The following is a 23,910-nucleotide window of genomic DNA, read 5'->3' as shown; positions in this document are numbered from 1 at the left end:
TTGTGGAGAAACCACCACTATTACACATTCACTACTCTCTTTGACGGTGGTTCTACCAATGATAATTCCACATGTCTTCTTTTTGTTTACACCCAATGGTTTGTTCTGGTGAAGGATGAGAGTTAGGCCATTTCTTGGTATTACTTCTTGTGTTCTCTTCTTCTTCTTTTTTTCCCTTTTTTTTTTTCTTGAAAACTTTGTTTAATAGATGCATGTAACAAAGTTCAGCACATATCATACAACACTGTTCAAATATTTAAAAACAAGTGAAAGCTGATTTTTTTAACTAACTACGGTTTGGAATTGTGAACTTCCTTGCCATAAATAGAAAATTACAACTGGGACACAAGATTTACGGCTAGGGACAAAATATTACGGTTGGGAAATACCCAAACGTAAACCTAAACTCCGGGTATTTTGGTTACTCAGAGAAACTTACTGTTAGAGCATTTCTAGGTCGAACTCATAAGTGTTGCTATCTCAAGATTGTTGCCAAATATAATCTGCTTAATCTCTTCACTAAAATCTCCCGGATCAATCTGTATAAACATTTCCCTTGGATGTATATAAGCAACGGAAGTCGCTGCTCAGTTGGTTTCTTTGAAGATATGAGAGAACTTAACTCTGCAAAATTGTCTTCTCAACTGATTAATCTTTCTCCAACAAATATCTGATTTTCCAAGAAGGAATATAATTCTTACCATTGAAGAGATTATAAACATCCATTGAGTCTGTACCTATATGAATTCTAGGAAGCTTCAAATGGACAGCTAGAGTCAATCTCAGTTCTGCACCCTGCATTTCATGAACCATCATAAAAACGGGCTCACATCACCCTATGGATGCTGAAATAGGCATACCATCAGCCCCTCTTATAAATGCAGCAAAACTACCAGATTCCTCAGTCATTGAACCATCTATATTTATCATGACTTCATCAACAACTGGATATTTCCACCTACAAGCAATCTTCTTCCTCTTAGTCAGAGTGCAAGATACTCCCCATCTATCTAAAAATCTTCTTATATGAGGCAAATCTTTATCTTTCATTTTGCTTGCAATAACTTTAGTTCTAACATCGGCTACAATCCGAGTACTTACAGAGTCAGCAGAATCACTATGAGATGAAAAATTCTCTTGTTATTCTCTCTCCATAAGTGATAGATAAAAATGTTAAAAATCAGTTTCTTAATGGTTCCTACAACACCAGATCCTTGTAAAGCCTCGACACACCATCTCATCTCTAAATTCCAGTCACTGAGAATATCCCCGACATATCCCATTTTAAGAACCAAGCCTTTCCAAATCTCAACAGAGAAAATACACTTACAAAATATATGTTCTTCATCTTCAATCTTAGCCTGACAGAACAAACACATTGCAATTTCCACAACACACCATTTCAGAAGTTTGGCCCTAGTTTTGAGTCTCTTATGACAAGCAATCCAGGCTATAAAAGAATGTCTAGGAATATTGCCTTTAAACCATACAATACCGGTCTAGAAAATTTCAGATCCTGGAGATATCAAAGGTATCCTTCATGGAAAAGCTACCAAGTTTGCTAGCAGTCCATATAAGCATATCTTCCTCTTTACAATCAAATTTAATAGACTCAAGTTGCAACTGTAGCTCATTTTCCTCATCACCATAAGTCATAGGCAGACTCCACCTCTAATTATGAATAAAATGAGCCACCATAAAATCACCATTTGGATCCAGTTGAGCAAGAATATCGTAAGAAACCCATTCACATAATCTTCTACCAGGGTGCCAAAAACCTCTAGAGAAACTAGTAGCACCACCATTACCTAAAATAGTAGAAAACAAATCTTTGGCCACTACTCTACAATTTAGAAATCTTTTCCAACTCCAAGAGCATTCTTGAGGAGTTTTCATATCCCAAAAATATTTATTATTGATCAAGTTCACCTTAACCCATTGTATCCAAATAGTGACCTTTCCTGAGATTAAGTTCCAAATATGTCTCAAGTTTGCAACCACACTAATAGTTTCCAAATCTCTAACTGCCATCCAATTGGGTTATACTTCTTACCCAATTCAGCACCATCCCAGAGGAATATCTTGAATATGGTATTCAATTCCTTAATAACACGCTTAGGAAGAATGAAACAAGACATCCAGAAATAGATCATCCCACTAAGAACATACTTGATCAAAAGCAACCTCCCAGGATAAGCCAAGAATTTAGTCTTCCAAGATTTGGCACGTTTAGTAATTCTAGCAATAAAAGGAAGGAAATCTATATAAGCTTGTTGTCAAATTTAGTTGATCAATACTATATCTTGATTTCTAGTCTACAATTAGTCAAGTCCCGGATTAGGATATAAGTGTAGTTGAGAAACGGACATCACGACAGTCATCATTGTGTTCTACCGTTTGAAGGAGAAGATCAATAGAAGCTTTTCTTCAACAAAAGGTAAGTGAAGACTGAACCACCTGTCTCTCAAGTTATATTCATCTTTCTATGTATGAGACGTTGTCGCATGACTAATTAGTCTATCTTAAGCATATCAAGAATTTTAATTCAAGTTTATCTTGTTAATTAGATCTCGAAATATGACTAAGTTTAATGAACATTTGTTCATACTTGATAAATTTCGGTTAAGCACAATTTATTGTTCATATTCTAAATCATGATTCAAGATTATCATTCAAAAATATCCTGAAACAGTGATATACATCATTGATGTTATTTGGGAATATTTCGAAATAATTTAGAGAGAAATATAGAACTAACGTAAATCTGGATACAAGACAGTATGCATACCAGTTTCACAAACTGTGAAAACTGTTATAGGTCCGGAGTCGTAGTACATGTACTCAGTACACGTACCGGCGTAGCTATATGTCGACAGACTTAGTGGTACGCATACCCGGTATCCATACCACAAAAAGTCTGTGAACCTAGAATGGCACGCATACCTAGTATGCAGACAGGAAAAGAACTGTGGTTTTGAAACCGTTGTGTATCCATATACCCAGTACGCGAATCGAAAAAAGTTTTATATGTTTTGGGACTTCTATTTGTTTTAAGGGTACATATACCTTGTACATGTACCATGACAAATATAGTCGCGAACAAGGAAGCATACACGTACCTGGTACACTTACTTGCCCTCTCGAATATTTTCATATGCACATAAAATTATTTCTGTGAGATAATTAGCATTTTGTGAGTACTAATTTTCCCATAGTCTACGTAATATGAGCAGCTCAAAGGATCATATACTAAGTAGTATGGATACCTCAGTTGAACTGATATTGTTGAGTAAGTAAAAGGTATGTTCGAAATAAGATCTACTCAGAAGATCATATACTAAGTCAGTAAAGATACTTCGCAAGAGAAGATGCTAAGAAATCAAAGGTATCTCTGTAAAAAAGAGACGAGTAAGCAAATAAGCTAAATAAAGAGATATCTCTGATGAACAGATGACTCAGAAAACAAAGATAGCTCGGAATACAGAGATAACTCAGAAAACAGAAATAACTCGGTAAGTAAATCTCTAAGAGAGAAGATAATGTAAGTGTATCTAAGTTATCAACACACAATAGATTACGTGGTTCGGTTAATCTTAACCTACGTCCACCGGTGAAGATGATAAGTTTATTATTGATCTTGTTACATTTGGGTGGAAGAACTAAAATTAAAGAAAGTATGGAGCTCTAATAAATAGGAGAGAAAGTAGAGAGATGAGTCTTTTCTCTAATCCTAGCTCACCCAAAAGTCCTCTTTCTTTGTTGGTGAAGCTTGGTATTTATAGCCCCTTCTGTTCCAGATATATCTTTGCTGTCTTTGGGTCCATCGTATCCTGATACATCTTCCGTACCAAAAGTACCTTCGTTCACCTAAAGCTTTATCCAATCAGACTTTTCCACCTCAGCTGACCCACGTTCCTTTGGAAACTACCCAAACTTAGTACAGATTGTACCTTTGTAGGCCGCCCACCATCTCCAATCAGACGATGCCACCTTAGCTTCCCCCACGTTCCATCGTGAACTGTGAAACCTCCGTACAAGTTGTACCTTCGTTGGACGCGTACCTTCTCCAGTCAGAGGATGCCACGTACTCTGATCCCACGTGTTGACGACTTCTCCTTTGTACTAAAACTTGTGCAGACTGCTCAACTACCTCTGACAGACAGACACACCCATGTGCCTATACTACAACCTATTGCTTAATAATCATGCAATCTTGGTAGTGATTTGGTGTACTCCATTGTAGCGTACTTTGATACTCCAACCTTTAACATTGTGCCACACGTTGATAGAGATAACTTCATAACTTAGCATCATAAGGAGAGATGTAGTGTGCGTTGTTGTAACATAATAAGGTGCTCTACCTTTAATATTGTGCCACGTGGCACGATAGATTTTTGGTATCTACACATCTGAATCAATCTCTAAAAAGAATATAAATTTTTTTGATCACATGATTATGACTCAAGATTACAGTCTTAAGTGTTATATGAAAATGATCAAGCTTATAGTTCAGTTGGCTAGTTTCGGCTAACCATTCATGAACGTTGTCTTTGTATACGGTTTGGTTACGGTTCATCCTAACCAGAATGTATATCTTGTTATGTTAATCTATTTCAAATATTCATATAACGGTGGATATTGTTTTCTTGGTTCCAAAGCTATCGTAGCTTAAACCTAAAACAACTTATACTTTGAAAGTCTATAAAATGGAAACCTCAAGCAACTTGGATCTTTGAATCCCGACACTATTCTTGTGTGTCATAATTGTAAACTATAGTCATCCTCTTCCTGAAACTCTTCTAGGGTTTAGCGACTAAAAAGACTTCATAGAGATTCGCGAAACCAGGTCCATTTATCTTTTATCTTGATAGCTCGTTATCCTGATCTTGTTTGATTGTTAAACTTCTCACTCGAATAAGATAGATAGAAATCGCAAATTTCTCTTCATATCAGACTTTGTGATTCCACGGGTCCAATACTTGTGAGGTGAATAATAATCTAGGTTGCTCTTCGGGAAGCATAAGTCCAGATTTTGAGGTAAGCTAGACTTTGTCTAATGCTATAGATTTCCAGTCTCACCTTGATCCATTGATCAAAAATGAAAACACACATATAAGCTTATCTGTGGGATGCAGATTGGTTTAAAGTCTTCAATTGAGTTGAAGAAACTCTTAGTTGGTGTGACGTCAGCTAAGGGAATCATTTGCGCAGATTCCCGCTGGGATTCAAGAGGCGTAAGGACTGCGACTATAACAGAATTGTTGTGAGGGATTAATTCGGTTTCAAGTACACTCCAGTCTGAAGTTAATTGGTAGTAGGCTAGTGTCTCTAGCGGCTTAATACAGTTTGGTGCTCAATCTGGACTAGGTCCTGGGGTTTTTATGCATTTGTTTCCTTGTTAACAAAATTTATGGTGTCTATGTTATTTATTTTCCTGATTATATATATTGTTCATCTTTACCATTGAAATATCACAGGTTATGCGTTAATCAATCAAGGTAGATATGTCCATCCTTGTTTTTTGGATACGACTTGATTGATTACTTGGGAAATTGATCTATGAAATCACCCAAGTACTCTCACACGTAAATTTGGTTCGCGGACTAGCCTCTGTAAACTTTCTGATTGTGAGAGAAAGAGATGTACTCTAGTTATTGTTCCTTGATTGAGATTCATTAAGTTGAACTCTCGGAATTGTGTTTAAGGGTGTCCATAAAGGTTTCCTAAGAAAAATTTAGTGGTGTGTTTTGGTACTCCCGCGTTTTCACAAAAGAAGAAAACAAAATTCTTCTTGGTCCAGAAATATCATATTTGAGTGCAACTGGTGAACCATTAATCTTTCCAATACGCTAGACCTGACATCTGTTTTTCAGTTTATTTGCAGCAAGATTCAGTTGTGCTCCAGAAAACAGACATTGGAAAGGTATAAAGCATATCTTTCGATATCTTCAGGGTAGGGAAGATATAAAATATATCTTTTTCTATTGGTTTTTTAGTTCAGTATAGTATTTGAGAATCGAAAAATCAGTACCACAACGAGTTTTATGAATGAGCATTTTTCCTTTTGGTTTACATACATATTTAAGCTTGGAGTTGATAAGCCAAGTGGAGAATTCGAGCAACACTAGAAAAAATAGCAGTGTTTGTTATTCAGAGCGGCTGAATTTACAACATTACATCATTACAATAAACATCAGTTTCATTAAATTTATAATTTTGTAGGCGTCTAAGACCTACAGACGATTGCCGGCTATTCAGAAATTCGAACTATGGGACTCAAAAATACTGTGTGATAAGAAGATCACAATCAACTTTGTTATACATTATGGAGATATCAAAGACCGGTTTATATTATAATAACATTCACATTTTGATTATAATATTGATACATATAATCTTGGAATTTAAATACTCTCGTGGGGACCAAACATAGGATAAAGAAGAGAGAGTAAATATTTATCCGCATTAGAAAATTTAAACTCTTCTTTACACGTTAAACTGTTTTTAACTAACATTTATCCACAGTTTTAAATTTCTAATCCAATTAATTATTTTAGGCTTTACACATATCCTAATTTGTTTACATTTTTACGAATATTTCAAATTTCAAAATTTTGAGGAAAAACATTATACTAAATTCAACTTATACATCAAAAGTTTATAATACGATTTTTATTTTATTTTTAATCTTTCGTATATGCACGTTTTTTTTTTGCATATAAGCTTTGTCTTTTGTATTTATATAATTTTCTTTTTGCATAAAAATATTAGCTAGCAGTGGTATATCCGTTAATGTATAAGTACTACAAAAGTTGCTAATATATGAGGGTGAAAAGTGGCATGCATGTTGTTTTATCGAACACGATGAGTGATAGCAAATCCTACTGATTTTTGTATCATACATAAGGACATTAAAAGAGCAAAAAACACCATTGTAAAGTTGCTTACATCATTCTTTGAAGACTTGGATTTATCCATGATGGATGTGAAATTACCACTAATCTGAGCAAAAATGAAATTCCCCTACTCCACTGTTTACAAAACCACCGCTGGAAGACCACTGAAACACTACTTGGACACTACAAAACATGTAGAAAAGATTAATTAGACATATCAGTTGTAAAGAAACAACTTTCTTATCATGTGATTTAAAACTTTGAAGGAAATAATTGAAATTAGGAACAAAACATGAGAAAAATTATGTTGTCATAGAGAAGATTTGAAATTCTATTCCATAAACAGACTAAGCAGAAGAATCAAGATCATAAATCGATAAGAATCATCAAATTTTTAAAAACCGATTTTTAATACTGGGTTGACTCAACAATCGCCCGATCCTCAGACTTTTTCTCTTTACTTTCCCAAATATTTTATTTATATCTAACATGAATGAATGAAACTATCAGTATTCATCTTGTTAGATTGATGCAAGATTTTGAAATAAACCTAGGGTTTGATAACAGCATTCTAATAAGACTAATAAAGGGAGGGTATTTTTGGCTTTCATGTAGATAAGTCCCCACCTGTATGTATTTTGGACAATCTAATTCTTTGCATAACCAAAATATCCCTTTTTGCAGCCCTAATAATAAGTTTCTAATAGTTTGAAAATCCAATATAAGCTTCCACATGAATTATCTTGCAGTTTTTCCATTATATGTCTTTTTGAATTGATTATGTTTCTGCTCCGTGGTTCATGACCTATATTATATATACGTAAACCATAGAGTATATACACAGAAATGTATCGGTAAAACCGTTGAACACCACCTTTTTCTCTCTAAAGGTTCTTTTTTTTTCTTTTTCTTTCTTGTATCTTCTGTAAGTGCAATTTTGGATGATATGTCAACTGTACATAAAGATAATTCGTATCTTTTAAGATGGATATGAATGTCTTTCTGGTCGTTTTTGACAGTGCTTCTTCATACCACACACCAGCCTGGTCTCCTCCCCATCCCCATGGCGGTCAACCTGAGATCATGTAGTACCAGCTTCTGTTTCGACCAATGAGAAATGGATGAAACACTTCACAAACCTGCAAATCGGTAATGTTTTTGCTGTGGCGATACCTGTTGGGCTGATCACCTTCGGATTACTTGGCACGAAGGCGTTCAGTGTTGAGGCGAATTGCAACCCCAACAAACATGTTAGCCAGAGAGTGTTCTTTGAAGGTTCGGCGTCAGTGTTCTTTCTACTTATCTTTGTCATTCTCAGTGTCCCTGGATTGGAGAATTTTGGCAACAGACTGACGGAAGTACAGGTAGCACGGAAGAGGTGGCGGCTGAGTGTCGGTTACCTGGTTTGCACGCTCCTGCAGGTTGTAGGTGCGACCTTCTTAGGTCTAGCCTTCATGGAGTTTGTGCAGATCCGCCTAGGTGTCTGGTCCTGCGGTTCCACTTATGTTCAGACCATGGTGATTATGTTTTCTTTCTAGATTATGATTTTTGCTTACTTCTCTTACCAGTGTGTTCGTCAGGTTTTTCTTACCGCCTAGTTTCGTAGTTATCTATATCTGTTTATTTATTTTTATTTGTTTAAACAAATTAAGACAGATATATTTTTATTAGCTAAATCTAAAAACCAGTTTAAGAACTTGTTGTTTTAGTAATGTATTTTTAGGTTCGAAAAAACTGTGTTTTTGTTAATTTATTAATTTCGTAGATTTTATATTAGCTTACATCTTTTGTGGGTAACATTTTACAGAAATAATTTTAAAATGTTCAAACATTCTTTTTATCCTCGTCTCTAGGCACATAAAATCGTATTGGAGATTCAATAATGAGTTTCTTTGCTGCTAATATTTTATCAAAGACAAGTAGTTTTCACTCACCAATTATTAACTGGTTCATTCTTCACAAATAAATCATAAGAATTTCTCAAACTTCCAAAATAAGAGGCAGTTAACATACCTTCTCATTAACTTCCATTCCAAGAAATTGTTTTTTTCTTCATAACTGCCGATTTCATTAAGAAGCAAAGGTTACATTACTGAGGATTGAGAATAAAAACTACTTAAATGAGGTTTTTTTCTATATATTTATGTATATATAATTTTTTTAATAAAACGATTCAGATACATCACAATTATCACATCGAAAATTGACAAATGAAATCAAATGAGTATGAAGATATTCATACTAAGTTGTGCACAAAAAAAATTAAAATATCCATTTTGAAGCAAAACGAACTTGTAATATGGTTACAAGAATCTTTTCATCTTAAAATTTTATGTATGACAAGTGTTATATATTTATATTATGATGTCAATTATTCTTATATGGAGGTAGGTTCCTTAAAACGGGACCAGAAAAAATTATGACTTATTCCAATATGGAGTGCATTTTTAAATATAACTGTCCGAAGTCGGGACCATAAATTTTTATTCTTATATGGAGTTTATTCCTATACGGAGTATTCCTCCGGAGAGGTTTTACTGTATATTTCATAAAAGATACATAATTAAAAAATCGGTACTTGGATTGAAGATCAAATTCCATGAATGAATCAAAGTGTTGACATGATTTGAATAAAGAAAACCAGTACCTTGATTCAACAGTACAACATCACACTTCAACGCAGACAGATAAAAAATGGAGCATAAAACCCAAAATATTCGTAGTTAAGGAAACAATACAGTCTATAAAAAGAATCGGTGATAGGAAAAATTAAATCATGGCACTAAGAAGAGGAAATAAAAGAGACATAAACGATGCATATATCATAAATATAACAAATTTCCCCAAGGATTGTCTATATTGTTTCTTATACATAATCTAAAGCTCCTCTTTTGTGACTCCTTAAAGTCTAGCTCTTTTTTTCATTTTTCATGACCAAATGTTTCTTTTTAACTCTTAACCATGTTTCAAACAACTAATGATTGTTATTACGTGGTTAAAGCAGAATACCCTCGAGTAAAAACAGAACAAAGCGGTGACATTCCGTTTGAATTGAGTAGATGAAATCGTAAGCAATCCAAACTCAAACCCACCCGACCACAACTTTCTTTCCTCCTGCACACCAAAACAATAATACTTAACATTTTTTTTTATCAAAACCTTAACCGTAGCTACCCTTCATATGATTATGATATATTTTTTCCCATCAACTTCAACCTTTTGACCAATATCTTGTATTAGCTTCTCAATTATTCCATCATCAATGTGCTCTAATTAGGCTAGATAACGAAGTATCACAAAGAAAATTTGGTGAATGAACTTATAGTCTTCCAGGGGAACCGAGTTTTCATATTCTTGAAGCACAATCAATATGAAGTTGATAACCCAAGGAACTTTCTTATACACTTCTGTCATATCTTCATTAGTCTTGAACTTGAAGACAAACATATTACGACCCATTGTAATGACTTCAACTTTCTTGTATCTCCTCCATATCATACTCACTTCCCTCTGCACATCATCATATTCGAGTTCATCCTTTCGAATAATATTGCCTATAAGACAGTTACTCCAATTTTTAGCTACTTCATCAATTTCCGTCGCCGAGATCAAGCTAGCTACTTCTCGCAATCCTGATTTGATTTAGGTTGAGATTAGTTTCCTCCATCCTCTTGGATAGTGCAGCTAACTGCAGATTATTTGGTTGCGCCATCTCCTTAAGATAATCTCTTTTTTGAGATTTTTTTTGCAAGTGATATGAGAAATGCTTCTTCTTGAACTTTATATAATCCAAATTAGGTTTAGGGTTTATCTTGCAGCAAAACCACCTACCAAAATTATTCCATTTTCCCGATTTTTCGCCCCATATATTTTCAGGAAACGCCGGAAAAGATACTGACTTTAAAAAAGGTATTTGAAAATTCAAATTTTTGGTTTCCAGTAATTGCGCTCTTTTCTTAAGAGAAATACCGATTTTACCCATTAAACTTCTGGTTCTGCAAAGTTAATCATGATCCCAGTTTTTGATACCATGATCTTGTGTTTATCGAACACGATGAGTGATAGCAAATCTTACTGATTTTTGTATCATACATAAGGATATTAAGGGAGCAAAAAACACCATTGTAAAGTTGCTTACATCATTCTTTGAAGACTTGGATTTATCCATGATAGATGTGAAATTAATCTGAGGAAAAATGAAATTCCCCTACACCACTGTTTACAAAATCACCGCTGGAAGACCACTGAAACACTACTTGAACACTACAAAATAGGTAGAAAAGATTAATTAGACATATCAGTTGTAAAGAAACAACTTTCCTATCATGTGATTTAAAAATTTAAAGGAAATAATTGAAATTAGGAACAAAACATAAAAATTATGTTGTCATAGAGAAGATATGAAGCCTTATTCCATTAACAGACTAAGCAGAAGAATCAAGACCATAAACCGAGAAGAATCATCAAATTTTTAAAACCGATTTTAATACTACTGGGTTGACTCAACAATCGCCCAATCCCCAGACTTTCTCTCTCCACTTTCCCGATACATTTCTGTGTCTATACTCTATGGTTTACGTATATATAATATAGGTCATGAACCACGGAGCAGAAACATAATCAACTCAAAAAGACATATAAAATCGGTTTTGAATTGTTTCTCTTAACCGTAGAATTAAGAATATAGACAATCCTTGGAGAAATTTTCTTAATTCTGCGGTTATTTTCTCAGTATAAACAACAATCGCCTAATCCGCAGAATTAAGAAAATAACCGCAAAATTATTTTCTGGCTTTGGGAACATTTTCCCAAGGATTATTAAGAAAATAATTCAAAGCCAGAAAATTGTGAGGATCACCAACTAAGTTAGCCAAGCCTACCAGCATAATTCCATCAAATGCACCATAAAATGCGCTTGGTAGTGGTAGTAAAGCGATGGACAACAACATGATGAGACAAGAAGAAATGATTATCAAATCATACTAAAAGACAAAAATCGCATGATTATTAACAGGGGATACCAATTTACTGTAAAAAATACCAAATCATATACTCAGAAACAAAATAATTAATGCGTTATTTAATACTATGTAATTCGGTACCCTTGCCACGAAACCGGCACCTTGAAAGATCGAAACATACTTTGACTTTCAAATCGAAAACCCCAAACAAACAAATTGGTACCTCGTACCCTACTAGGAGCCAAGCTGACTCGGCCCCAGTACTCAAACAGATTCTAGGTTTCTTTGGTTTCATTAGTCCATCCATTTTACTCTTCTCCTCACTCTAAAATGTCGAGAGCTCTGCAACTTGGAAGATATCTTCGTTGCATTTCTGCTTCTTCTTTAAGTAAAGCTAATTTGCATTGTCCTCCTCTTCTTCATCTAATTGATCAATCTTCAATTTCTTCTTCCTCCTCGCCTACTCACTCTTGCAACAGATTTCTCAGCAATCAGCCTTCTTTATACATCAGAAACTTCTCATCATCAACATCACCATCTACTTCTGAAACCAACTGTAATAATCGAAATGAAGAAGAAACACAGAAAATAGCTCAAGAAATATCAGCAGAGCTACTCAAACAAGAAGATAATGACGATTCTTCTCTTCCGTTAAACAAACGTTTAGATCTTCATTTCTCCGACCTAAATACTCAAACCCCAAATCACCTTCTTCTTCAGGTTCTTAATCTTTCTCCTGATGCTGCTCGGACCACTGTTTTAGGGTTTCATCAATGGATCTCATCTCGTCCAGGTTTTCAACATACTGATCAAACTTATTCATATCTTGTTGATTATTTTGGTAGAAAGAAAGATTTTAAGATAATTAATGAGATTCTTATTGATGGGCGTGGAATTATTGGTACTAAAACCCTAGAATCATTCGTTAATCGTCTTGTTAGGGCTGGTAGAGATACTCAAGCTGTGTCCTTTTTTGATAAAATGGAGACTGAATACGGTTTGGTTCGTAATCGGAAATCGCTTAAGATTGTTGTGTCGAATTTATGTGAGAATGGGTTTGCTAATTCTGCTGAGAAAATGGTCAAAAATCTAGCTCATGAGTTCTTTCCAGATGAATCTACTTGTGAGATGTTGATTAAAGGTTGGTGTGTGGATGGGAAACTTGATCAGGCTAAAAGATTAGCTGGGGAGATTCATAGAGGAGGGTTTCAACTTGGAACGTCGGCTTATAATTCCATTCTGGATTGTGTTTGTAAGCTGTGTAGGAAAAAGGATAACTTTAGACTTCAATCCGAAGCTGAAAAGATTCTAGTTGAGATGGATTATGCAGGAGTACCTAGGAATGTCGAGACGTTTAATATATTGATCAACAATTTTTGCAAAATTAGGAGAACTGAAGAATCTGTTAAACTGTTTGAGAGAATGGGGGAATGGGGATGTAGTCCAAATGCCGAAACTTATCTTTTACTTATAAAAAGTTTATATCAGGCGGCGAGGATTGGTGAAGGAGATGAAATGATTGACAAAATGAAATCTGCTGGATTTGGGAGTGGTCTTGATAGAAAGGCTTATTTTGGGTTTATAAAGGTTCTGTGTGGGATTGAAAGGATTGATCATGCAATGAAAGTTTTTGCTAAGATGAAGGCTGATGGGTTTGTACCTGGTATCAAGTCTTACGAGTTGTTGATTGAGAAATTGTGTTCTCATGGGCAGACTCACAGGGCGAATCATCTCTCTAGTGAAGCAAAGTTGAAAGGCATACTTGTGGATCCTAAAGTGTATACATTGGATCCGAGATTCACTAAGAAGCCTAAGGTTGAGAAGACTGCTGTGAAGAAGAGGGAAACATTGCCTGAGAAAATGGCAAGGAAAAGGAAAACTCTTAAGAAGATAAATCTAAGTTTTGTGAAGAAGCCAAAGAAAATGATGCGGAGAGCTTATTGATTGCTGTAGCTGGACTTAGCTAGCATTCGGGGGAGATGGCAGAGTCTTGAGAGGTATTACTCAATTGAGCAAAGCTTTTCTGGTGGTAATTTTGGTCTACTGTGCTTCATGTTGCTCTTGTCAATCCTAAAATTTAAAGTTTATTGTAGTTTTGATTTCTTTAGCTTTTTTTTGTGCAATTTTGACTGCTCATTGTGAAGGCAAGTGGTTACCGCCCCTTGAATTTTTTGGAAATAATACGAGTTCATGACAAGAATAACAGTTTTTATTGTCACCAAAAAAAGAAAACAGACAGAGATAAATGAGTTACTGATCTGGAAATTGATAGAAGAATTAAACTGTCTGATTACTGAGTCACTGACACTGTAGGTTGTATTCAATGATAGAAGGAAAAAAATCCGACACTGGTTATCCTCAATGGACTTGGGATTTTCGATGTGAACACCCATGCCAATTCACTGACTTGATTAAATGTTAAAGTAAGTTTGAAAAAATGATTGAGTCCCAGTTATTTCGGATACATACAGGTCATCCACCATATCTTTGTAGGACAATTTATTATGAATTTATTGACTGTAGGAATTTTCACATTTGTATTCAAGGATTGATGTCCATGTCCTCTGATCCCACCTATAAAGAAGACTTGTTTACCATGGTGAGGATAGTGTTTAATGTTGTAAGTCTTTCAATACCTCAAAGTCAAAGCCACTTAGGCTGCTTGAATTGATATCTCCCAGCATGTTTGTTGTTGATTTATTTCCGTGTCTAAAAGACTTGTGATGTTCATAATTTGTTACATAGCACCTATGAGTTCATACCAGAGCCTGTTCTAGTACTAATCTTTAACCATGCATTGGAAAGGCCATTGACGGCAAGCAACTCTTGTAAGTAGGCATAATTTAACCCGAGCTTGCACCATATAAAACAAAACATGAACCATGACTGACCCCAAAGCCAACATACCTAGTTTGTTACCAGAGCTAGAGAACGGGAGTATCATTTCCAAGTTCTTTAAGCTGGATAGAAACTCTTACAGAAATAATCGAAGTGATGAATAATGTTTGTCAGTTACCTGTACGATTCGTCCATCCATATCCTTCTGTTTTAGAACATTGTATCCTGCGAAGCAGTTGTTTTTTAGTATGCCTTTTCGGAAGTATTTCTCTACAACATGAATAGTTCTGTAAGTTGGCAGACAGAGAGTTGATCTCCCTCGGTACTCAGATTTGGATGCAGTCTCGGGTGTTTCTTGTAAAGGTACGCTGTTCGGAAAGGTTGTTAGGATTAGAGACTCCTATTCGATTAGTGGGGTTCTAATTTGAGCTTTCCCATACCTTTTCTTTCTTGAAATTTCCTAGATTTAAGAGCTTAAGCATTGCTATTGTTTATGAGTTTATCACTTGGTGTGTATCATAAGCACTTGTGAGTTTGCAATTGTATTTGCAAAATCTAGGTTTCCTTTTGCAAAACTGTTTCTTAAGCTCTTCTTTTTACTTGCTTTCACAACTTATGGTTGTTCGTCTTTACTGCCTATTACAGTTGTTCGCCTTATGGTGCATCTCTTTTGAATCCTATTCCTGCAGTTATTCGTCTTTACTGCCTGATTTTATTCAGGTTTACTGACTATTGCAGAGTGTAGACACAAAAATGATAAGAAGAAAAAGAACCAACCAGGACCGTGGTTTGTAACATGGCAGGGTACTATTCTTAGTATTTACCACTAGATCACTAGTGCTCGCTGATGTCCATAGTATCTTCCATAGGATACCCTATGCACATTTGAGTGCATACTATGATCTTTGATCTAATTAACTTATATTTATATTCGTCAGAATGATATCACAGTGCTGAATATAGAGATGCGGAAATAGATGGTGAAATGGCACTGCAGTCATGATGTGGTCGATTGTAGTTCATTGTTTCTGATCGATGTTAACCATTTTTATGTAGATTCGAATATTGTTCATAGTTGGAAGATGATTAGAAATAGTGAACTTTGCTCCATTTGAGTACCACTACCAGTGTGATATGATTGATGTTATTGTATTATACCTTCGCGTATCTTCTTCTAGTTTGGAAATGTTATCATGCATATATATACCTTGAACTTTGTATTGGGCTTTTTTAGTGGTAGGATTTATGATTGAAACAGATTTCCCAGATGAAGATATGTTCCGAACTCCTCCATCTGAGTAGTATTTGTAGACATTAGTAGTTTCATCATATATCTCTGCAAATATACCAGTACCTGTAAAAGAAAGAGAGAAGCAGAGAAGCAAGCAGAAGAAATTGTTGTTGAGAGCAGAGGAGAAGAGTTTGGTGAATGGTTTTTTTGTGTGGACGGATTTATAGAGGAAGAGATAGAGCAGAGAGTGTGAGGCAAATGCCCCTCCAATGATCATCAGGACTACAGCAGATTTTACAAGGTGGACCAGTTAAGCACAGCAAGTAAATTCTTGTACTTGGAATTTGGGAAGCCGTGTTTTTTGGAGTTTCTGAAACGTCAGTACACATGTTTGCCGTGGCTAACAAGTGAGAGCACTGCGATGCACATCCATCCCTAACGGTAATAATGGAAAATTGCGCGATTTAACTGCGTGTTTACCCACCCCTTTCTTAACTAGAGGTGGCGAGATGCATGTGATTTTCAGTTTACCTCTAATAGGTTCCACATGTTTCTAGTCTGGAACTTCAGATTCAAACATGGTATGCAACTGTTAAGAAGAGTGCGGGCAAGCGGAAATGCTGGGAAAACCTTAAAGAGTAGTTGCACATAGCCTCTTTCATAAAAGCTATATGTATGTGCCCGTAAAGATTTTATGGGCCGGCATGAATTTGGACCAGCTCTAATAGTAGGTTGCAAATCTGATTTAAGTATGTGTCAAAAAAAAATAAAAAATAAAAAATCAGCCACGCGAATTGGCGTGCCGTTTTGCTCAGAAAAATCAGCCTTTAGTGGATAAACATAGTTTGCATTGCTAATAGGTAAAATAAGAAAATTGTCATTAACATTGCTAAGTGCGGATGATCCGGAAAAGAAAGCCCTGTACAGCCAGGAAGTCGCCTCTTGACACCAAGGATTGCATATGTAGAACAGACGGTTCCAGTTTCAGATCAAACTGCTATACCATGGATAATGTTTCCATAACCATAAATTCTTTACTGCAATGGAGTTTGTCATCTGCTTTTTGAAAGAGATTTTGAGCGAAAACACAGTTGTACGTTTATTTAACATCCCTATCATTTATTTCAGTTTACATTTGCACTAAACAAACAAAGGTTGTGTTTTCATATGGATTTGGTATTACAGGACTGCTCTCAGTAAAATTGCCAACGATTGGGGAATATATAGATCCAGAGATATGAGATAAGCTAAGTCGACTGCGCTCAGTATAGATCCTCTGAATCACCATCAGATCCAACTGCGCTCAGTATGGATCCTCTGAATCACCCATCAGATCCAACTGCGCTCAATGTAAATCCTCTGAATCACCTTAAGATGGATATAGGAGATATTAATTCTTGTGAAGAGTAAGGGAATCTGTGCATATGCAAAGCAGAAGCAGAAAGCCTGTTGGAATTATCAACTCAGAAGGTATGTATGAATTTTTTTCTTTTACGGGTTAGAAGGGGCAAAAAAAGAACATATATATCAGTGATAGTACTGATGCACAACATCCTTTAAAATTTAACAGGAAAGCGTTATTTAATTATACTCTGTTCCAAACTGTAACGAGATAAGAAAAAGAAAAAAAACCTACATACACCCCAGTGGCTCAATTTTACTTCTGACTACTTTTACTTGCTTCATTAACCGGAAGGTATACCCCTTCTGCTGCCAACCATACATTATCAGGTCGCTTCTCTCTAACTCCGCAAACCTGTGCAGGATATATAATACACGTCACTCTGTAAGATTTTTTACTTCAAGCCAGAAATTGTCAAACAAAGGAGTACACAGATTGTTTACTGCAAAAACATGATTTCTAGAAAAAAAATTGTTTACCTCTTGCTGACCTCCAGCTATCCTAGTGTATTTCTTGTCATGACTATGCAAATAACCACCAGTGTCAACGTGTTGAAGTCTGACCCTTTGATCTTGCCTCCAGGTTTTACCTTTACCTTCAATCTCAAGCCTAATTTGATGACAAAGCAGGGAAACCAGTAAAGATACATTAGCAACCAGATAGACATAATGATAATTAGATTGATGATTAATGTAGATATCTCACTTCCAATAATCTCCAGTATCAGAGTTGCCTTCCCCTCCAAAGCAGCTAACCTGAGATTAGAAAATGGTGAGATTCGTATATCTGACATTTTACAATCACAATGAAGTCCGTCACTATACTTACAAACAAAATTAATAAGCGTCGTGTCCCTTTAAAGAACCAGGAACTGGATAATATATATATAGCTGGAAGGTGTAAAAACAGATAGGCCGTTTATATGTTAATTTTAGAACCAAAAAGGATCCAGTTTTAGTGCAGAACTTGACAAAGTATAACTGAACATCTGCAAGAACATTGTATACCCTAGAACTTATTTAGACAAGTCCACGAACAAAGTTGTTGATGCTAAGATTAACAGACAAACAACATTTATAATCAGAAGTTACATGCTCTAGTACCACTTATGGCTACGCAAACATGAATATAGATGATTCTCACTGCAAGTCATTATATGATTACAATCAGAACCACATAGAGGAAAAAGAGGTGGAAAGGTTGTGCTTTACCAACTTAGTTATAGCAAAAGTTATGATTCGTGCAAACAACCTAACAATGCATTATAGGAAAATGAGTATAATATAACACCAATTGACGATGGTTGAAAACACTAACCTCAAGGTTGCCTGAAATTGGAGATGCGTGCAAGTGGCTGTGAAGCCATTTTCGTGTCTTCATATGCTGTAACCTAACAACTGTTCCACTCTTAATTGGATCACCTTGTTTCGCAGATGTATCAGGCTGAGGTCTCACAATCTACAACCAAACCAGGTAATGATAGGATTAGTGGTAAGATTAATAATGGTAAACGCCTCAAGCAAGTAAACAAACCAAGTAACAAAAAAACGCCCAATAATACATACCCAGTAGCTGTTAGAATCATCAACACTAGGGAAACCAGTAACAGACTGTTGTCCACTACCAGAACCATATGGTACATCATGTGAATGAAGCCTAAATTTAGTCTTCTCATGCATCAATTTCAAGGTTGATCCATAAGTAATCTGCCCAATTTCACATTCGGATCCAAACTTAGAAAAAAAAAACATCCAAAACAAAATCCCAAGAAAATTTCAAACAAAAAAAATTTCCAAAAAATCATACCTCAACACCTTCAGAGGCTGGAGTTGAAGAAGGTGTAGAAGCAGCAGAAATGTGATCAAAATCAATAATTCCAAGGAAAAGAAACAGAGCTAAACAAAAGAAACCAATAGCCATAATGAGAAGGGTTGCAATGAACCAAGTAGATGCCCAAAACGGTAGATCAGATCTAAAGAGATTAGGTTTAATTGATTCTCTGTATATAATTCTTGTTGTTGTTGGTGTTGTAATTGAAGCTCCTCCTCCTGTACTAGGGTTTGTTGTTTCTTCAGATGTTGAAGAAGAAGGTTTAGGTTTTCTTCTCAGATTTGGTTGTGACGATGAAGAAGCCACGATTCGGTGTAGTTAAGGTCTCTCCAGAGCAATTTAGCTCCGGCGAGTCTAATAAGAAATTTTCGGATAGGATTCTGAATTTTCTTTTTCTGTTTTGAGTTTTTAAGTTCTCTAGTTTCTGTTCCGGACTTTAGGTTTTTTCTTGTTGTTTGGGGAAGTCAAAACTGCAGTTTAGGTTTAGATTCAACATGCCTGGGCCTCCTCCTTTCCCCACGTCCAAAGAGTTGCGTAGGACTAATCATGCTTTGACATGTGTGCAATATTGCTGATGTGGCGAGATGAGATTCGAAGGCATGACTTGTTTGGGTTTTGATTTTTTTTTTTTTAAGCATGTAATTATTAACAAAGGAGATTACGAAGGAGACACGGGAGATTGTGAATGAGGAAAAGCAAGGCGTGCAGCAGGTTACGGAACTTTTTTTGCTCTAGCACTGCTAGGTCATATTTCATCTACCAACAAGTGGCTTATTGCGACATCATCTAACCTCCTTTTTTAACCCCAGTTATACACTACTGAATCTTTAGTAGTCAAAATGTTCATCCGTATCTTAAAGAAAAACATGGGAAAATTCACACTATCGATACTTTAGGCTGTTTTATCTACGACAATAATATATAGGGGATTTTTATAAAATGCCACATTTCCTATTTGTAGTTTAAGAAAATGCCACCGTTTTTTTTCAGAGTTTATTAAATGCCACACATTTGACCCTTTTTATCTCGTTTTTTTCAAAAGAACAGTTAACGTCCATCAGTGCATAGGTGGCAGTTATCCAGCTTAGTAAATGACATTTGTGCCCTCGAAACAAAAGCCGAGAACTCAAAAACCATCACCACCGGTGGCTACATTCCGTTGAGATCATAAAACCATCATTGTCATCTACAACCACAGCAATAAATCCAGTGGGTAATTCGTTCTCTCAATTCCTTGAGAACAGATTCTACAAATTAAATAAAAACGTAGACCCAATTAACGCAAAATTTCATTGAAGTATCAAAATTTCTATCAAACCACACAAAAACAATGAGTTGTAAGATGATTAAAGTAGTAACGAAGACGAGCTAACCTTGATTAAAATTATTAAGAGCCTTTGATGGATTAGGGTCGAATACTTGGTTGAAAACCTGGTTAGCCCACGTTAGGACTTGGTGCAGCGGCGGAGAAACTTGGTTGAAAACTAGGTTCACTGAGGCCTTTCTTCAAACATGTTATGTGCGAAACTTGTAATTGGAAGCTAGCACATTTACCTGTAGTATGATTTCTCTTTCGACCTGCAACTTCGAATTCCATACACACCCATACTAGTAAACCTTCTCAGACACACAATAATAGCTTAGTCTTGCATTATTCATCATCAAAAACAACGGAAGCAGTAGCACCATTCCATGTTCTCCTGGTGATTAATTTATCCAAACTTTCAATTTATCACAAATCCATCGACCCTAATCCATCAAAGACTCTTAATATTTGTTCATCTCCTCCATTGATCAATGAGTCGTAAGATGATTAAAATTATATCTGAGACTCTCTAGGATTGAAGAACAGGGAGAACTGGAGAAGAAAGAGTACGAAGAAGGTATAAAATCTTCGGCCGAGTTTGGCTAAAACCAAAGTGAAACGAGAAGGTTAGTTAGGTAATCATGCTACTTTTTTTTGACTTTTTCAATAGCAATTGACTCACTGAGTGGGCCTTAACAGAATACTTAACGAGTGTGGCATTTAATAAACTCTGAAAAAAACGGTGGCATTTTCTTGAATCGAAATTTGTAAGTGTGGCAGTTCATTAAAAATTCCTAATATATAACCCACGATCTTCAAGCTATTTACAGAGGCAGTAATAGCCTCCGTTCAAAAAATATTGAAAGAGAAAATCTCCATCTTTTTATCATCTTTTTTTCTTCTTATTAATGTCAAATAGATGATAAGTGAGAAGACTGAGATTGTCTGTGTCTCAAAGGATCCCCTTCTTTCGTTTTTTGAGTGTATATACTTCAGATGAAGTTTCATTTGGCCTATATATTTCAAATAGTAAACTTTCATTCAAAACCAGTATATATCAAACCAAAGCAGCGGTGATAACCCTTCAAGTTCGCTGCTTCCTGCTGGTGGATGGTGGCGCTGTAGCTGGAGAACAAACCCAACTTTTTCCTGGAGATGTGAAAGACATGAAATTCCTCTTAATGTTGGACTGCACGAACCGGTGGTGGTGGCTAAAAGGGTATGAAGCTTTGAATTACTACGGACTATGATTTTAGTGAGAAATATGCTCCAAGTCCCAGACTCCCAGAATTGAGAAAACATAAATCCATTGGAATTTACATGCAGACCAGCAAAAGATTAAAAACAAAGAAGTCACTCAAATTGGTAACGAGTTAAGTTGAATCCCTCTCAAAACTTCCTTGTACTTTTCACCAATAATAAGCTTTTTTATCAACTTTTTTTGAACATTAACTTTAGTGTGTGCATAAACAATCCAATGACGATAAGTACCATGAAACATGGTTTTTTTTCAAGATAAAAGAGAACATATATTTATATAAAGTCAGAACATATTAATAAGACATTTCGATCAAACCAAATCAGCTATATCTGCTGGTTTTGTGACCGTGGTTTGTATCTTGAAATATCACTTTTTTACTTATACCAGTTTTTTACTGTATCTCAAAGATAAAATTTTCAACCAAAATTGAGTGTCAAAAATAAAAAAAAAAAATCCGTCGATTTTCTTTGAAAGATACGGCTGAAACAGTTTGACTACTAAAGATACGGAAGTAACTGGAGTTAAAAAGGGGTTAAATAATGTCACAAAACGACACTTGCTTAGCAACGGTGCTGCTAGATCAAATATGATCTAGCAGTGCTAGAGAAAAATTCTTTCCGATTTCGACCCACAAGAGGCAGAGGCTATATGAGTTTTATAGGCAACAGTTTGGGCTAAAGAGAGACAGATTCAAAATCACATTATCGAGGGAGATTGCGAAAGTCTTTTCAAATATATCCATGGACACAATGTAGACATCTTTTGGCGTGCCAAAGCCTGTATGAATGAAGCAAATAGAATAACTCATCTATGTACCAATTTTTTGGATTTTTCCTTTATTCCTAGACTAGGAAATCAAGTAGCAGATACTTTGGCTAAGTTTATTAGAATCGTGAAGTATTAGGCAAGTTATAGTTGATAAATCTAATATGGGGAATCCTTTAAATCCCAGATTAGGTAGCTCTACTTTTTTTGTAACCTCGACTCTCTCTGAGTCCTAGTCTTTTAATGCAATATCTCATTTACAAAAAAAAAAATTATTAACAAAACAATGAGGAAATTACACGGGGGTATTTAGTACCCATGGAGTCGTTGAGTACAATTTGACTAATGAAACTTGGGATTGTATATCCCCAAAATTTAGTTCCAAGATACCATGTTTTGCTTCCATTCGTTGCGTGATTAGAAAGGTCATCCGCTGCTTGGTTTCCTTCTCTATGGTTGTGCTAGATGGCTCTGTGTGGTATCTGATTAATATGGTGCTTTGTTCGCTTTATCATTCTCTTTAAATACCAAGGTGGTGTTGTAGGGGAGGTGACAAGGTGCATAAGAGTTTCAGAATATGTCTTGAATAGAACTTTCATCCATTGTCTATCTGTCACGGTTCTTGTGGCCAGCAGCAGCGACCGGGTTTCTTCTATTAAAGCAGTAATAATTCCTAGAGGTTTCACGAGAGCCATGATGACTTTTGCTTCTGAATCTCTTCAAATGAATCATTCCCTTGCAATTACGGGGTGTCCTCTAACAACTCCATATGTGTTGATTTTTATCCAATCCAAGCCGGGATAGGACCAACCCACCAATATTGTTGTCGTTGTTCGGTTTATTCTTGATGGAGTGAAAGCTGAAAGTCGCCTTCCGGCATTCGTTAGGCATTTGGTCATCCATCCTTTCGCATTTCGTGTTAGCCGTTGGATGATAGGGTCAAAGATGTGACAAGAAGCTCTTCCCATCTTGAATTGGACTCCAGGATAAATTGGGGTTTATGATGTGGTTGGCATTCCGAAAAGTTGCTGAAGATTGTCTATTTTATGCTGCTCCAATTTTGGATGGTGAATAACTATTGATTTTGAGGGTATTAATCACCTGCCCTGCCGATGAACTGTAGGACTGTAGCAAATTTTTTAGATGATTGCTACTTTCCGTAAAAGATTTAAACGTAATGAGGAGATCATCCCCATACATCAGATGCAGAATTGGTGGAGTCTTTTGATATATGTGTAGTCCCACTATGCTTTTGCGGATTTCTAGGTTCCCTAGGTTGGTGGAAAGAATTTCTGCATAAATTATGAAAACATAGGAGGAGAGCGGGTCTCCCTGTCTAATGCTTCTTGTCAGAGAAATATATTCGTGCGGTGTGTCGTTGGTGTTGATTGAGTATGTGACTGTGATGATGCATAACATT

General features: G+C 35.8%; 2 protein-coding genes across 2 annotated transcripts; one reads left to right on the top strand and one right to left on the bottom strand.

Moving 5' to 3' along the window:
• Positions 1–12,115: 12,115 nt before the first annotated feature.
• Positions 12,116–14,057, top strand: LOC113355454 (pentatricopeptide repeat-containing protein PNM1, mitochondrial-like). Its single transcript, XM_026598314.1, has one exon. It carries the CDS (start codon positions 12,188–12,190, stop codon positions 13,799–13,801), a length of 1,614 nt encoding a protein of 537 aa, XP_026454099.1. The 5' UTR covers positions 12,116–12,187; the 3' UTR covers positions 13,802–14,057.
• A 3,342-nt stretch (positions 14,058–17,399) lies between these two features.
• On the bottom strand, positions 17,400–19,623 carry LOC113355453 (stromal cell-derived factor 2-like protein). Its single transcript, XM_026598313.1, has 6 exons — positions 19,135–19,623; positions 18,894–19,034; positions 18,646–18,786; positions 18,034–18,083; positions 17,808–17,937; positions 17,400–17,682 (listed from the first exon to the last, which is right to left on the bottom strand). The coding sequence occupies exons 1-6, from the start codon at positions 19,246–19,248 to the stop codon at positions 17,584–17,586; spliced, it is 675 nt and encodes a 224-aa protein (XP_026454098.1). The 5' UTR covers positions 19,249–19,623; the 3' UTR covers positions 17,400–17,583.
• Positions 19,624–23,910: the final 4,287 nt, after the last annotated feature.

This window comes from Papaver somniferum, chromosome 3, assembly GCF_003573695.1.
Source record: "Papaver somniferum cultivar HN1 chromosome 3, ASM357369v1, whole genome shotgun sequence".
Lineage (NCBI taxonomy): Eukaryota > Viridiplantae > Streptophyta > Magnoliopsida > Ranunculales > Papaveraceae > Papaver > Papaver somniferum.
This window is presented reverse-complemented; position numbering and strand designations above follow the sequence as displayed.